This window comes from Miniopterus schreibersii (genome assembly GCF_964146895.1).
Source record: "Miniopterus schreibersii genome assembly, chromosome: X".
In the NCBI taxonomy this organism is placed as follows: Eukaryota; Metazoa; Chordata; class Mammalia; order Chiroptera; family Miniopteridae; genus Miniopterus; species Miniopterus schreibersii.
Genome location: NC_138104.1, coordinates 95,026,343 through 95,040,890, shown reverse-complemented (window position 1 = coordinate 95,040,890; position 14,548 = coordinate 95,026,343). Strand labels below are relative to the sequence as shown.

Genomic DNA, 14,548 nt, shown 5'->3' with positions numbered 1-14,548 from the left:
AAGAGGCAGGCTGAAAACAATATTGCCAACAAACAGGACAGGGAGCTAATTCCTTTCATAGCACAAAGAGCCCCTGCAACTTAAATTTAAAAATTAAATAAAAATGGTATAAAGGGTGTGGACTGGTGCTTCTCAGAAGACAGAAGTCAAATAATCTATAAACTTAGGGCAAGGTGCTTACCCCTGTTGGTGGCCCAGGAAGTTCGTGTGAAAATATTAGCAAGAGACTTGACAACAGTATAAGAAGAGGGACAACGACCAGTGCTGGGAAGAATGAAAGGAAACAGTTGCTCGCATACGTTGCTGGTTGGAGTGTGAATTGCCGTAAAAACTTAAATACACGTGCCTTTATGTCAGCAATCCAGTGTTTGAGCATCCGGCCCGCAGACGGACAGGCATCTATACGGGGAGGTCCGTGGTGGCTGTTTGTAGAGGCCAAGCTCGAAGATGATTAAGTGTAGAACATTTTTAGTGGAATGATACAGTTTTTACAAACATCATTACCTAGAATGGTGTTAGGTAAATATTTCCAAGTTCAGAACAGTGTGTGTGATCCCAGTTTTACAAAAAAACAAGCGCTTGTGTTTATTTGCGGGTGTTTATAAGAACCTGCATGAGCATGGGGGAAAATCTGAGCGTGTCAACTGGGATTGATAAGTAGATTGAAGGCAGCTGGGGTGTCAGCGCCTTCTCTGACTTTGCATGGTTGTACTTGAATTATATATTAAGTGAAGCACAGTACAAAACATTAGGCCAGTAAGATTCAGTTACTTAACAAATGCGACTTTGAGGATATGTGTGAGAACATTCATAGGAAAAAACCTGGAATAGATTATTTAAGGGTATTGTGGCAAGCTTGATTTCTGATTTATCTGTTATATGTGAATTTTTTTACATATGTATTTTGTAACTAGAAAAATAAAAGACAAAGAGAATAACCCCTGTCTAGTTCAGGATGTTGCCTAGAAGCAGATGTGTTCCCAGCTTCAGTGCTTCAAAAAAAGGCAAAGCCCAAACTTAGTTCCTGAGTTGACTGTAAAGCATCTGTATGAGAATCCCAGCTCTTACCTGCTGTTCTCCCCTCATTAATAATTCTGGTTTGGGAGCTGGTATTTATTACATGGCTTTATTACTGGCAGCCCTCGAAAGTGTTAGAGGAAATTGAAAAACCGTAGGTTAAGAGTTTGGAGTAAGGTGAAAAAAAAAGCACCAATAGACAACGAAGTTATTCAGTCCTTGTGTGAAAGAAAACGAAAAGTAGATGAAAATACACCGCTAGTAGGAGAGGCAGTGCAGGTGATGGAGGGTTAAAAGCATGAGCTTGGCTTTCAGAGGGCTGTAGGTGGACTTCTTGGCTCTGTCTTATTGGGTGCCTTTGGGCAGCTTTATGACCTCACGGGTTGGTTTTCTCCATTTTGAGAGCAGGAATAACAGCCCTGGCCGGTGTGCTTCAGTTTACTGGCGGTCATCCACGCACCGGAGGGTCCCGGCTTTGGGTCTCGGCCAGGGCGGGCGCAGTAGGCAGCCGAACGATGTTTCTCTTTCTCCCTCTTTTTCCTCTCTGTCTAAAAGCAATAAAAAGCATGTCCTTGGGTGAGGATTTTTTAAAACCAGGGATAATAGTAGTACTTGTAGAGCTGTTTAGATTAAACGAGAAGGCACATGAAGCAAGTAGTAAGCACTTACAGGCCTGGGTGGAAGTCATTTGTGTTCGCGTGGCAGGTGCTGTGGTTGTCAGCCCCAGCTCGCATTTGCCCTTCCTCTACAAGTGTTTAACTACTTCCATATGTGTTGGCTCACCCATGTCTATTCCTGTTCTTTCTGGAAGGTTCTAGTAGAGGACTGTATTCCAGTACTGAAGAGGTACGCCAAAGAAGGGAGAGAGTTTGATTATGTGATTAATGATTTGACAGCTGTTCCAATCTCCACAGCTCCGGAAGAAGGTAGATTTTATTTTGTTCTGTTTTTAACCAAAATAATGTTCATGGAAATGTTTTTGTTGGCACCATATGAGAATGAAGGGATCTTAAAGATTATCTAGTTAAGATCCTTCATTTTTTTCAAGGTAGTTAAACTGAGGCCCACAGTGGAAAGATGGCTGTATTTGGCTTTGGTCAAATCCTGTCCTGCCCCTAAATGAGCAAATTAACTCAGTCATTTGAAACAAACATGAAATAAAATAACTCATAATTACATCATTAAGACATGAGCTTGTTTGATAATTTATTTGCATTTGGTGATGGGACAAACGGGTGACCTGCCTAAGCAGCACCAGAGACGATTCCCTTCTCAAACCACACGCTCTAAATTGCTGCTGGCTTGGGGTTTCAGTGTTAATGATTTTGCTGTAACCTTGTCTACCTGCTGAGCTTGCAGGCTGGGTCCCTACCTGATGGCCCTTGCAATTTCTCTCTTGGGATGCTGCTGCTATCCCCCTTAAAGCTGACGTCTTGCAGATTTCAACCACTGCCCCTGTGTCGAATCTTTATTGGTGTTGACTGAGCAGTGCTAAGTACGTGCACATTTGCTTTTGACCTGCTTGTGTAGGTGCACATATGTGTAAGACACCCAATTTGTATATTCATAAATGACAATACATTTTCATTTATTACTAAGCTCTTGAATATTAGGTCTTAAACTCATGGCTCTTTCTTTGAGTATTGATGCATTTGACTTTAGCTGCACGCAAACCTATATTTATAAAACCTAAATTTTTTTAACGTCCAGATTCCACATGGGAGTTTCTCAGACTGATTCTTGACCTGTCCATGAAAGTACTGAAACAGGATGGGAAATATTTCACACAGGTAGGCTACTTAACCGTTTCCTCTCTCAAACTCCCAATAAGCATTTTCTAGTTTGAAATGTGAACGCACATTCATGAAATTTATGTCTGTTAAAGATAGAACAGCAGAATTGGATTGTGTTCTTTGAAGCAGTACGTTCGTAAATAGCCGACCTGGCATCTGCTGGGAATTGATCAGTTCTATTGTGTCTTGTTACCTTAACCTTCTGTGTTCGTCAACCTTGAGCTTTGGCTGTAGTACGAGCTGCTGCCACGAGATGGAGACACAGATTGTGATTTCCCCCTTTAGAGGAACTCGACACGAAAGCTGCTCAACCAAGTTAGCTTATTCTTGTAGAAGCAGCCCAAATTCAGTGAGCTGGGGGATTTTCACAAGCGGAGTTAGGAAGAAAGTGCGACTGTTTTCTTTCGTTGAGAGTATTCGTCCGGTAGACTGCCTTCTTGGGGAACTGCTGCCTCAGTATGGAGGATTAATGAAAACACTTCTTTAACAGAGCACAGCCCATTCGTTAAATATTAGCGATCCAGGCTTCACTAACTTGCCTTTGCCAACTGACTTTTACGAAAAGTCGAATTATATGCTCAGCGCTGTGCCAGTTTCCAAGAGTTGTCCAAAAGATGTATCAAGACGTGTTTCTGGTCCCTGCGTTCATTACAGTTGGAGACTCCAGGCGATCTCATTTCGTCATACCCAGGATCACACGGTACATTCGGTGGTTGAGTGTCTGATGGCACAGGTGACATTCCTGTGGACTGAGGGGGCGCAGGCCTTGGAAGAAGCGGTGGTCGAGTCAGAGTGCAAGGTGGTTTGATTCTGGACGTACTGATGTAGTTGCCACAGTGCAATATTTTTTGAACTGCCAAGTGATAAGCTCCGAAGACACTCTTGATTTACACCCAACTCCCTTCCCTAAGTGTGTCGCTTAGAACTGGAGTAAGGTTAAAGATGGGATGTAAGTGTTGTTTGGCCTGTTACTTGGTGATTGACAAAAGCGAAATGTTCCTGCCTAAAATTGCTTGCATCATAGTAGCAAGTTCATAATGTCACTGTGGCTGCATGAGGACCACCTTGTCAGTGGGCCACAAAGCGGAGGAAAGCATCCTGGAGTGCCTGGGATTGGGCTCTGCTGGGTGGGGGATTCGAGTCTGAACCTGGGGAAGAATTGCTTTCGTAGGGCTAGGAGGTAGATCCCGGGGCTTGCCCTTCCTCCCTCCTCTCCCATTCATTCCCCATTAAAACTAGGTTTTCTTATAAAGTATGTGACATTCGTGTAAATTAGTACTGTTGACACATCTCCATTCTTCCTTAACCTGTGCCCACCTTCTAGAAGTAACCTGCCTTTAGTGTCGTTGGGCATTTTTTAAATTCCTGTGCTGTTCTTTATAGATGTTTCACATATGCGTGATATACAGTCATTGTATTTAGTTTTGCTTGCTTTTGAACTTGAGAGAAGAATGGTGTGCTTAAGGATGTATACTTCTGCACCTGCTTTCCACATTATGGAAGCAATACATGCTAACTGTTAGGTTTGAAAGACACAAGCAATACAGAATCTCAAGTAAAAGACCAACCGTCACTTACCCACATCTAACATGGGACAAGGAGCACTTGCTAGAACCGAAGCTCCTGAGTTGGGATTTACCCCCGGGGGTGCCCCCCCACCATTGCCTCATTATTTCCTTTCTCTCGTCCTTAATAGGTGCTTAATTCTTTGCTACTAGATTTTTGTTCTATATCTCCCATGTGTCTGTCTTAAGAAAAGGGTAAAAAAAGTAGTTCTATTTAAATACACAGGAAAGTGGAATGCATTATGTTACTTTTTTGGGTAGGTCTCTATTTGTGGTGAGTTTTTTTCTTTTTTTAAACTGCTTTTTGACAGTGTTGGGGAAGAACAAATTGAAAGTATCCTATTTCCTTACCGCATTCTCTGTAAGGAGGTCCTCCCATGTACCCTCTATCAAGAGACAGCGTGGTGTCAATTTTAGGATGGCAAGGGAAACCATTGAACTGTGCGCCTTGGTGGCATTTCCATTCTACAGCTTCCCCAGGGGGGATGTGCTCTAAAAACAGCCAGGCAGTGTTTTCTATTTGTGAGTCTTAAATTACACATGTGGTGTTTATATGCTCTCATGCTGAACTTGATGTTGAAACCAAATTATATGCTGGCCAAGGACGCTTCGGCCAAATCCCACTGCAGGACCCTAGATGATGGGTTACTAAACTGGCTGGCGCTGAAGGACGACGTCATGGTGAGCGAATGTGCTAAGTTAAAACCACCAAGGCTGGCTCTCAGAATAGTTCTGTCTACCCGCTTGCCCGGGGCTGGCTGGTTGATTGGCTTTGCAAGGCCATCCTCAAAAATGCTTACATCACAGGCTGCCTTTGTTTGTGAACAATTTTCATCTTACATTGTACTTGGCTATTTTCAGGCAAATGGATAGTGAAGTTCTTTTGAAGAAATGGCATCATTTCATTCATTACATTCATTAGTCCTCCAAATGTTAAGAACTTCAGTGGTTAAAATAGGTGACATTAAAAAAAGAAAATAGGTGGTGCTAAATGCGCATCTTCTTTTCTAAATCCATTATGAAAGCGCTTGGGGGAAAATTGTGCTAAAATGATAGACTCTCCCCCAGCCTTGTGGATGAAAATCTGTATTTTAGCAAGATCACCTATGATTCATTTGCACGTTAAAGATTGAGAACCACTGTTTTCCAGTATAGTGGTTCTCCTTCAGAGAAGGCCCCAAATGGCATGATCCTGAAACCCCACTTCCACAAGAACTGGCAGCTATGCATTTTCATGTGGTTGAACCAGTCCGCATAGAAGATCCGCAGGTGCAAGGCCCGGCCAGCCAAAGCTGCCCTGCATCCAGACCCATATGGCCCATAGTGAGATGCCCCACAGTGAGGTACCACAGCAAAGTGTGAGTCCGCAGGGGCTTCAGCTTGGAGGAGGTAAGGGTGGCCAGCATACATAAAAAGGGCGGCCTGGACCATTGGGATCCCAGTGGATACAAGGAGGTGGAACAAGTCCCCCGAGTCCCTGCAGACCAACATATACTGCTCCAAGCTCATGCTCTTCCCCAGGAAGCCCTCACCCCCAAGAAGGGGGACAGTTCTGCTATATCTCATTGACCACCCTGATCTACTGGGGAGGTAGATCAGTGGTGGCAAGAAAGGGAGGAAAGTTAGAACAATGAAGTCGAGAAAATGTTTGATAAGAGTGGAACTGGGCACTATCCTAAGTGTATATATCCTGAATAGACTTTTGCTCTCTTATGCCTTAAGTCTTATTTGGGGGAAAGCATGGGGGGTGTGAATATAGTTCTGTGCCAGTATCTTAGACTCTTATGAGGGTCGTAATTTAAGCCGTTCTGATATTATCTTTTTTATACATTATTCTCAATGCAGCGGCGACTACTGGGAAGATTTACCTTGAATGGGTTATGTGTGTGAATCTTTGCTATTGCATGGTGTTGATACAATGGCTGTCACTAATGAGAAATTGGTCTCCCTGTGTTCTATTGCTTCATGTTTTCGTCATTTGAGATGGCTTGGTAAATGAGGCAGAAGGATATTGAGCTAATGGATGTAGAAATAGAGCTCAGTGCAATTTGTGAAAGTACAGAAACCTTATCTCATTTTCAAAGGTGAACTTTATGGAAGCCAGAATTGTTCCCATTTATTAGCGACCTTCCAATGAGCGGGACCCTCAGTGGACTTAAGCATCCCATTGTTTGCTTTTCTCTCTTTAATTTAGGGGAACTGTGTCAATTTGACAGAAGCCCTGTCACTCTATGAAGAACAGCTCGGAAACCTGTATTGTCCTGTGGAATTCTCAAAGGAGATCGTCTGTGTCCCTTCATACTTGGAATTGTATCCTTTGACCATATCATTGTGTTGCCAGATCAGAAGGCCAAGTAAATCCCATGCGAGTTTAACATTTTAAATCAACATTATTAGCACCATAGTATATAAGGCCCCAGTTTTCAAATGTGGCTGCACATTGGAATCCCCTGGGAACTTTAAAACTACAGATTCCTGGGTCCCACCCTCAGGTTCTGGGGTGTGGCCTGCCACAGCTGCCCAGGTGGTTTTGGTGTTCAGGCACCACTGATTCTCACGGGCAGTCCCCAGACCTGGCGTCACCTGGGAACTAGTTAGCCATGTAAATTGTTAAGCACCCCCCAGCCTGCTGCCCGGTGAGGAGAGCCAGGGGTGGGGCCGCTGACTGGCCGAAAGCAGCCCTCCAGGGGATCCATGTGCACTTGAAAGCTTGCCGCAGCAGTTGCAGGCAAAAAGACTGAAGGCATGCATTCCACTTTTATTTTCTGATTATCCTACCTTAATAATTAGTTTCCATACTTCACTTGATTCTGATTGGCAGTAGAAATCTAGAGCTAAAAATAAAGCAGGGGATCTCAAAGTTAATGTCGGTGTTCACCCTTAGTGCCATTTAGTAAAGTTAGTCCAGAGAAATAAGAAAAGGACCTAGGAAAAACCGGAATGAGAGCATTGTCACTGGACATTTACAATGCTGTTTCTTCCTTCTGCAGACACAAGCTTCCTTTTTTGCGGTGGCAGTTTCCTGGCATTGCTGCTGGCCTGCAGTGAGGCCCCGGGTGCAGGCCCTGCAGGTTCTGACAGAGAGGAGGCCGTGACCCCCCCCAGGGTCCTCCCTGGGGTGCATTGAGTGCTCTGTGCTTGCTTGGCGGCCATGTTCTTCCTTGGTCTGTGGCAAACTTGGACACCTCTCCCCCTACCAACTGTCTCCCTTCATCAGGGTTCCTCTCCAGAGCATTTTTACAGTCAGGTCTGTATTTATCTGTAGAAAGACTTTAGAAATCAGTTGACAGCATTTGGGAAAAAGGCTCAGGCTCTTCTCCCTTCTTCCATCTTTTTTTTTTTTTTTTTTAAATCTTTTTGATTTCAGGGAGAGGAAGGGAGAGGGAGAGAGAGAGAAACATCAGTGATGAGAGAGTCATCATTGATGGGCTGCCTCCCGCACGCCCCCTGCTGGGGATGGAGCCCGCAACCCGGGCCTGTGCCCTGACCGGGCATCGAACCGCGATCTCCTGGATCCTAGGTCGATGCTCAACCGCTGAGCCACGCTGGCCGGGCAGCAGCTTTTTTTTTCCCTTCTCTTCCTCCCACCTCCCACATCCCCCCCACCCCATTTCTCACCTCCCTCTTGTTTTTGTCCCTCCCTCCCACCCTTCTTTTTTATATGAATTTCCTAAAACATCTTAGAGATCTCGAGCGCAATACTGTCACCTTTCATCCACCCCCCTCCCAGTGTCCCAGGCAGTGAGTGTTGAGGCTGCAAAGTGGCTTATTGGGCCTTCGTTCTCATTGCCACAGTGCTCTAAGCCAGCAATTTTCAACTGGTGCGCCCCAAGAATTTATAAAACCTGTAATACCTGACTGTTTAGTCAGGGGTACTGACCTCTTCTCCCTTAGATTGTCAAAAAAAAAAAAAAAAAGACAACAGCTAACAACAGCCATCTGGTGTGAATGAATCAGAATTATACTATTTTTTTTGGTCAGATCAGTAAAAATATATTTTTGTGTGTGCTGAAGAATTTTAGTAATTTATGTGTGCCAGGCGATGGAAAAGGTTGAAAATCGTTGCTCTAAGCTATGAAACCTTCATCTTCCAATTTGTAGGCCAGCAAACTAATTTTAAGTGATACCTGTTCTTTGAATTACCCGCTCTCATTCCTTGACTCCTTGTCCAGGTGGGTCTTTTACACTGTTTGGAAGAAAGCTGGACCGTGAAGATCAGTATCCCCCAATTACGCGTGCTACAAATAGCCTTCCTGACCTTCATGTGCTGTACATGCCATCAAAACGAGTCAGGCAATTGATCACGAATTCCTTCAAGTTTTCTTTTTTTAATTATTATTTTTTTAACTTAAAAAAGCAAATGGAAAATGTATATTTTGATGAACTAGGGTGTTATTTTTTGAAAGTCAGCTGAAGGATGATTAGCTAGCATAGCAAAGGCTGCTACATGCACTGAACCCCTAGAATGTGATTTTCGTTACTTTTTTTTCCTTCTCTGTGGGCTGTTTTTGTTTTGTTTTGGTAGACTTTGAATTTGGTTGTTTGGAGGAATGAACATCATTGTTTGTTGTTTTTTTTGTTTTTTGTTTTTTTCTGGACGGGAGTTCTTGATGGTGTTTCTTTCCCAAAAAGTGAATTGACTTACATGATTAAAATTTGGTGCTGATATGAAAGTTAAAAGAAATGAATTAGCAAGGCTTTGATTAAAATTACAAATGAGAAATTTAATGTGTCTGTTCTTTTATTTCAGTTAGGTCCCCTTTTTCTCACTTCTGACTGCACAGAACAAAGGTGTCCGCTGGTCTTTTTTTAGTTCCCTTATATCACTCCGGTGTCATTTATCTCTTTACAATAGGATGGCCTTAGGGCCTTTTTTGAACAGTAGTAATGACTTCCATTTACCATTGTGGTAAATGATACACACAACCTATTACATCCACCAGTTCTTCATTATAAAATTGACCTGAGGATAGGAAAAGATTTGGCCTTACTGTGAAGTTGAAAGTCAAAGCTTATTTCTGTTCCCCCTCTTGCTTGTGTATTAGGTGTGGAAACAAAGATCATTTTGGGTCGCTGCTTTGAAGCTTTGAGAAGATTTTTCGATGCACAAATAGATGATAGTTTGTAGAGAGCCTGCAACAAAAGCAACTTAAACTCCCCTAAGGAAGTGCCTAGCTTGGTAGTGTATTTGTGGGAAACAACCCACATCAGAGGTGACAGTATATTGACTTGGATTGTTAGACATCACCGGGTTATTCTGTTGTGTTTTTTTTTTTATATAAAAGGTTTATGCTTTATCAATGGAAAAGTTCATTTATGGTGAATTTGCAGTAAGCAAAGCATTAAAAATGAAATATCCGGTGTCCCTTTTGAGATAGAATTAGTGACAACCTAGAACATTCTTCCTCCCAAGACAGGTTCATGGTATCTGGCAGATGGTTTTTAAAAATGAGCGTATGCCTACTTTTTTCCTTTCTTAATAGATTGGCATGGAAGAAGAAACAATAGTGTAATAAGAGGAGTTAAAATCATGTTGGAACTAGATTGGCTTTCAGCAAATATTTTTCTTGTGTATAGAAGTTAAAAATGGCATTGGTAGACATTAAGAATCCTACTCACCCCTCAAATGCTTCTATATGCTTTGCAAAGGCTCTGTGAACTGTAAAATTAAAAAATAACGGTGCTGTTACTGTTAGAGTTTTGTTTTGGGTTAATAGAATGGGATGGTTCCCATTTTAGAAAAGAAACCAAGTATATCTGGTGTCTGGATAGAGTGGTTACTAATATGTGGGCATGGCTTTGTGCTTCAAGACTAGCTTGAGGCCAAGGCTAAATCCACTGATATATCTGGCGACACACAAGTCCTGCCAAGCAGGAGCTGAGAGTTAGAAATGAGGTTGATCAGGTTGTACCAGACCATGGAAGATGCATTCAGGGAGAGAGAAGGAATGTGTGGGAGGAAGGAATGGAAAGAGAGATTTTTATTTTGGGTGAGAAGTAAATTCTCACCCTACCCATTTCTTCATATTGGAGAAAGGATGATACCTGATTGTTTTTGAACATTTTTGTAATTATTTTTAAAAGAAAAACAGGCAAATTCTGACCATTAGAAACCACCTCTACTTTTGCTGCATTTTTAAGGAAATGTGATAAGATCTAAGCACTTGTATTACATTTTAATGGCTATAGTGTTATAGTCTCCTTTATAATCTAAAATCGAATATGCTGTAGTATCATGTAGCCCCTTTTTAAAAGACAAGACAAATATGGCTGTAGTTTAAATTCCATCCAACTCATCAGCAAATATAAAAAATTGGTTTATTAAAAAAAGAAAATGGTGTTTTCTTCTGAAAATGTGATTGAATATTTTAAAAATGTGATTAATCATAGTGTGACTGGGCTGGAGGAAGGCTGGGTTGATGGTGCTTTTACTGGGCTGGAGTAGTGCTGGTTTCATAATAAAAATGTGCTAGTTTCCCATGCAGTTGAATAGTCCCCTCCTAGTTTGCATTAGCTATTGCTGACATAAGAGTTCACATTTGTCTTGATACATTGATAAATTTCGTTCTGCCCCCACGATGCGTGGGGCAGGGTGAAGGAAGGGTGTGAGTGGTGTTATATACCATTGGCCTATATTTGAGGTTCTAGAGCAGTGCTGCTGAAAGTGAAGTCCTTCGGTGGTTTTCTAAGCACTTTAAAAAAAAAAAATGTCTGTTGATTTCAGAGGAAGGGAAAGAGAGAGAGAGAAACATCAATGATGAGAGAGTCATTGATCGGCTGCCTCCTGCAAGCCCCCTACTGGGCATGTGCCCGCAACCTGGGCATGTGCCCTGACCAGTATTGAACCTTGACCTTCTCGTTTATAGGGTGATGCTCAACCGCTGAGCCACGCCAGCCGGGCCCTAAGCACTTTTTTTTTTTTCCTTCTGCTGAACTGTTTTGTTCCTGACAAGGCTTTCTCTGTGAAGGAAGCAGTTCATTGATACTGTGGCTCAAATTCCTTCCCCAGTCTTGGAACAACACTTTGCTGTTGGGCCACATTAGCTGCAGTGTGGCCTTCAGGAAACCCTTAATCTCCTTCTATCACCCTATTGCTGAGTGTCTTTTTGTAGCAGATAATCTTTTACATTGCTCTGCTTTGGGTTAATAAACTACTTTCCTTTACATTATCTTGCTCAGCCTTAAGATATCTTTGTGAATTCAGTGTTAATATCATAGAGTAGGCGAGCAGTGAAAATGTAAAGTATTCCTGGGTCCAATGGCTGGTTACCACTTGAGTCTAGATTCTAGCATTTGGAATTTGCTATCTGGAAGCCGACACCAGGGGCTTATCGTTACCTGCACCTTGGACTCCTTTGACACCCTGGTAAAACCTGTGAGCCCCTCCTCAGAAACAGCTTATTCAGTACATAAAGAAGAAGTAATTACAAGGAAACAAGTTACATTGTTTTTCAAAACTTTATGATTTAGTATTTGTGCTTTAAGAACTTGTTACGCAGCTGGACTAGTGGTGCGTTGAATACCGTAATTTTGAAGTAGTAATGAGCACAAATATTTGTAAGATCTGCAGCAACTGAAATGTAATCACGCATCTGATTTCTGTTGGCAGAGTCATAGGTGCTGCCAATACTGACATGGTTGACCACCTACGTTCATGTTTAAAGGAAATGCAGAATTTCAGTTAGTGGTTAGTGAAAATGAAGGTAGAAATGTTTTCCCATCCAAGTTTAGGGACACACAGAATTCTGTCCATAGACCCCAGGTTAAGAACCCCTGACCTACAGTTTTTGCTTTCATCGTATTTAGGCGGTGGGGAATGGTAGCTGGGTCCTTCCCACCCTGATGTCAGAACCTCAAATCAGTACTGGCAGATCAGTTCTCTTCGGCCAGGACCATTTAAAATCTCAATTACTTGGTGTAGTCATTCCACCGATTTCTGCTTTACTCATTATTTCAAAAATGAGAAATAGATCATGGGCAAAAAATAGTCCAGTGCTTTTGAAAAGCAATTTGAGTACTCTTGGATGTGATTTCCCTGGAAAATCAGATGATAAATGTGACTGGACAGGTGGGCTCATCTCCTGAACTGGGGTCCTGGAGACACCCTGGCCAGCTCATTAATGCAGATGGTGTCCCCGGACAGACCCAACGACGTAGTCATTTCAGTGAGTGAGTCCTTTATGGTGAAGCATTAGGGACCAGGCCCCTCTGCAGCTTTGCACAGGAATGTAACCGAATAAGTGAGTCAAGGGCTCTCCCAGGTACAGGAAGCTGAACAAGCCTGGTCTGTTTTGACAGAAGCCCTCCAATATCTGCAGAGAGGTAGCCTAGAGATGAAAGCCCAGGATTGTTTGTCTAAGGCTTTGCGTGTGTAGTAGGCACTTAGGAGTTAAAGTGCACTGTAAAAGGCAATTCTGAGAATTATATTTTCCAAGTGGAACATGGAGGAAACAGGCTGCTGTGAAAAAGTTACACACTGTTGGGCATGTTCAAGAAAAGAAATAGTCTATGACGATAAAGGGGAGACATGCCTGCATCTTTATGCATCAAGGAGCAAGAATGTGCCCCCTGTGCTGGTGAAGGGGTCCTCTTCACCAGGGTTTACGTCTTTTAGGTTCCTTCTTGATGCCCCTAAGGGCTCAAGAGCAGCAGAAACTCGGGTGTACAATGTTCAGACCAGAAAACCAAAAGCATAGGATCTCTAGGCATTTTGGTGTCGGCCATTTCTTTCCTGTTTGCGCCCCACTGTCAACTACATCACTCTTGGGTGTGTCCACCCTTGGTGATGCCCCACCCATTGGACAGATGCCTGCACACGACCTCCAGTTTGGTCCCCGCCAGCCTACAGAGGCCTGTGGCTTGGGTTCCCGTACCAGCCCACGCAGGTCAGACAGCAAGGCCGCTGATCCTGGCTGCTTGTGCTCAGTTTGAGCCTGACCCTTGGATCTAACTGGGTATATCCAGGATGGTTTGTGCAATAAAATATTTAAGCATAGTAATGAATTATAAACCTTTGAAAAAAAATTGTGAGTCATGAGGGTGTATGAAAAACAAATATACAAATAAATGGGGGACACAAAATTGATAAGATGCTTACCATAGAATGCTGGTTACCAACTAGCCAAGGGGAAGGGAGTGCTGGATTTGAAGAAATAGCATTTTGTTGTCACAGTGAAGACTGAACCAGGCAAGAATCACCCACTGGTGAAAAATCTTGAGAATTTTGACAAGGAGCATATTGATGTGGTTTTAAGTCTCCCACAGATTGCTTATGAGTTGTGTATCTGTTTCTTATTGCTGCTCAAACAAGTTTACTGCAAACAGTTCCTTAAAATCACGCATTCTCTTACAGTTCAGGAGGTCAGGAGTCTGAAATGAGTCTTACAGGGCTCAAATCACGGTGTCTCTGGGGCTGGTTCCTTCCAGAGGCTCTAGGGAGAATTCGTTTCCTGCCTCTTCTAGCTTCTAGAGCCTGCGGCGTTCTTTGCTCTTGCCTTCAGCCTCAGAGCCAGCAGCATGCCATCTTCAGATCTCTGCCTCCGCTGTCACGTTGCCCTCTCTCTGAGCCCTCCGCGTCCCTGCTGTAAGGCCCCCTGGAGATTCCGCTGGGCCCACCTGGTGACCCACGCTACAGCTGCAAAGTCCCTTTTGTGATATAAGGTAACAGGGTTCTGGGATTACAGTGCGGTGTGGCCATCCTCTGGGGGCCGTTATCCAGCCCAGGCCCCACTGGAAGAAGCAAACTTACTGCGGAGAAATCGTGCAGCCGTGCCTCCAGGACTCGGGCGTCCGGCGCCGCCTGTGCAGTCTTGGGTGAGAATGTGTCACCTGGACGTGATGGGGAGGGGACATTAGGCACCAAGTGGAAGACGCTCTAGTAAGAAAAGGCCTGTAAGGGTGCTGGGGAGTCCCGGCAACGAAATGCAATACCTGACCCTACCCTGGACCCTGCATTGGAGGGACAATGCTGTAAAAGGCATCGTCATATAGACTGACAAATTGGGACAGGGACAGGAGTTTAGATACAAGTATTAATATTAAATATACTGAGATTTTTATTGCAACTTTTTTTAGTTTGAAATTATTTCCAAGGAAAGCATTAAGAAAAATAAGGGAAGTTAGCTAGTGTCACTCCAATAAATTCAGTAAGAAAGAAAAAAAGAAAAAGGGAGG

The 14,548-nt window shown here is 43.2% G+C and overlaps 1 protein-coding gene across 1 annotated transcript in view; it reads left to right on the top strand.

Annotated features, from left to right (window-relative positions):
* The window catches only part of SMS (spermine synthase), a 46,112-nt gene extending 37,014 nt beyond the window's left edge, over positions 1-9,098 (top strand). Inside the window, exons 8-11 of the mRNA XM_081126846.1 lie at positions 1,829-1,943; positions 2,728-2,807; positions 6,570-6,685; positions 8,548-9,098. Of these exons, the coding sequence (XP_080982972.1) occupies positions 1,829-1,943; positions 2,728-2,807; positions 6,570-6,685; positions 8,548-8,587 (351 nt within the window). The 3' untranslated portion in view covers positions 8,588-9,098. The remainder of the gene's footprint in view (positions 1-1,828; positions 1,944-2,727; positions 2,808-6,569; positions 6,686-8,547) is intronic.
* Positions 9,099-14,548: the final 5,450 nt, after the last annotated feature.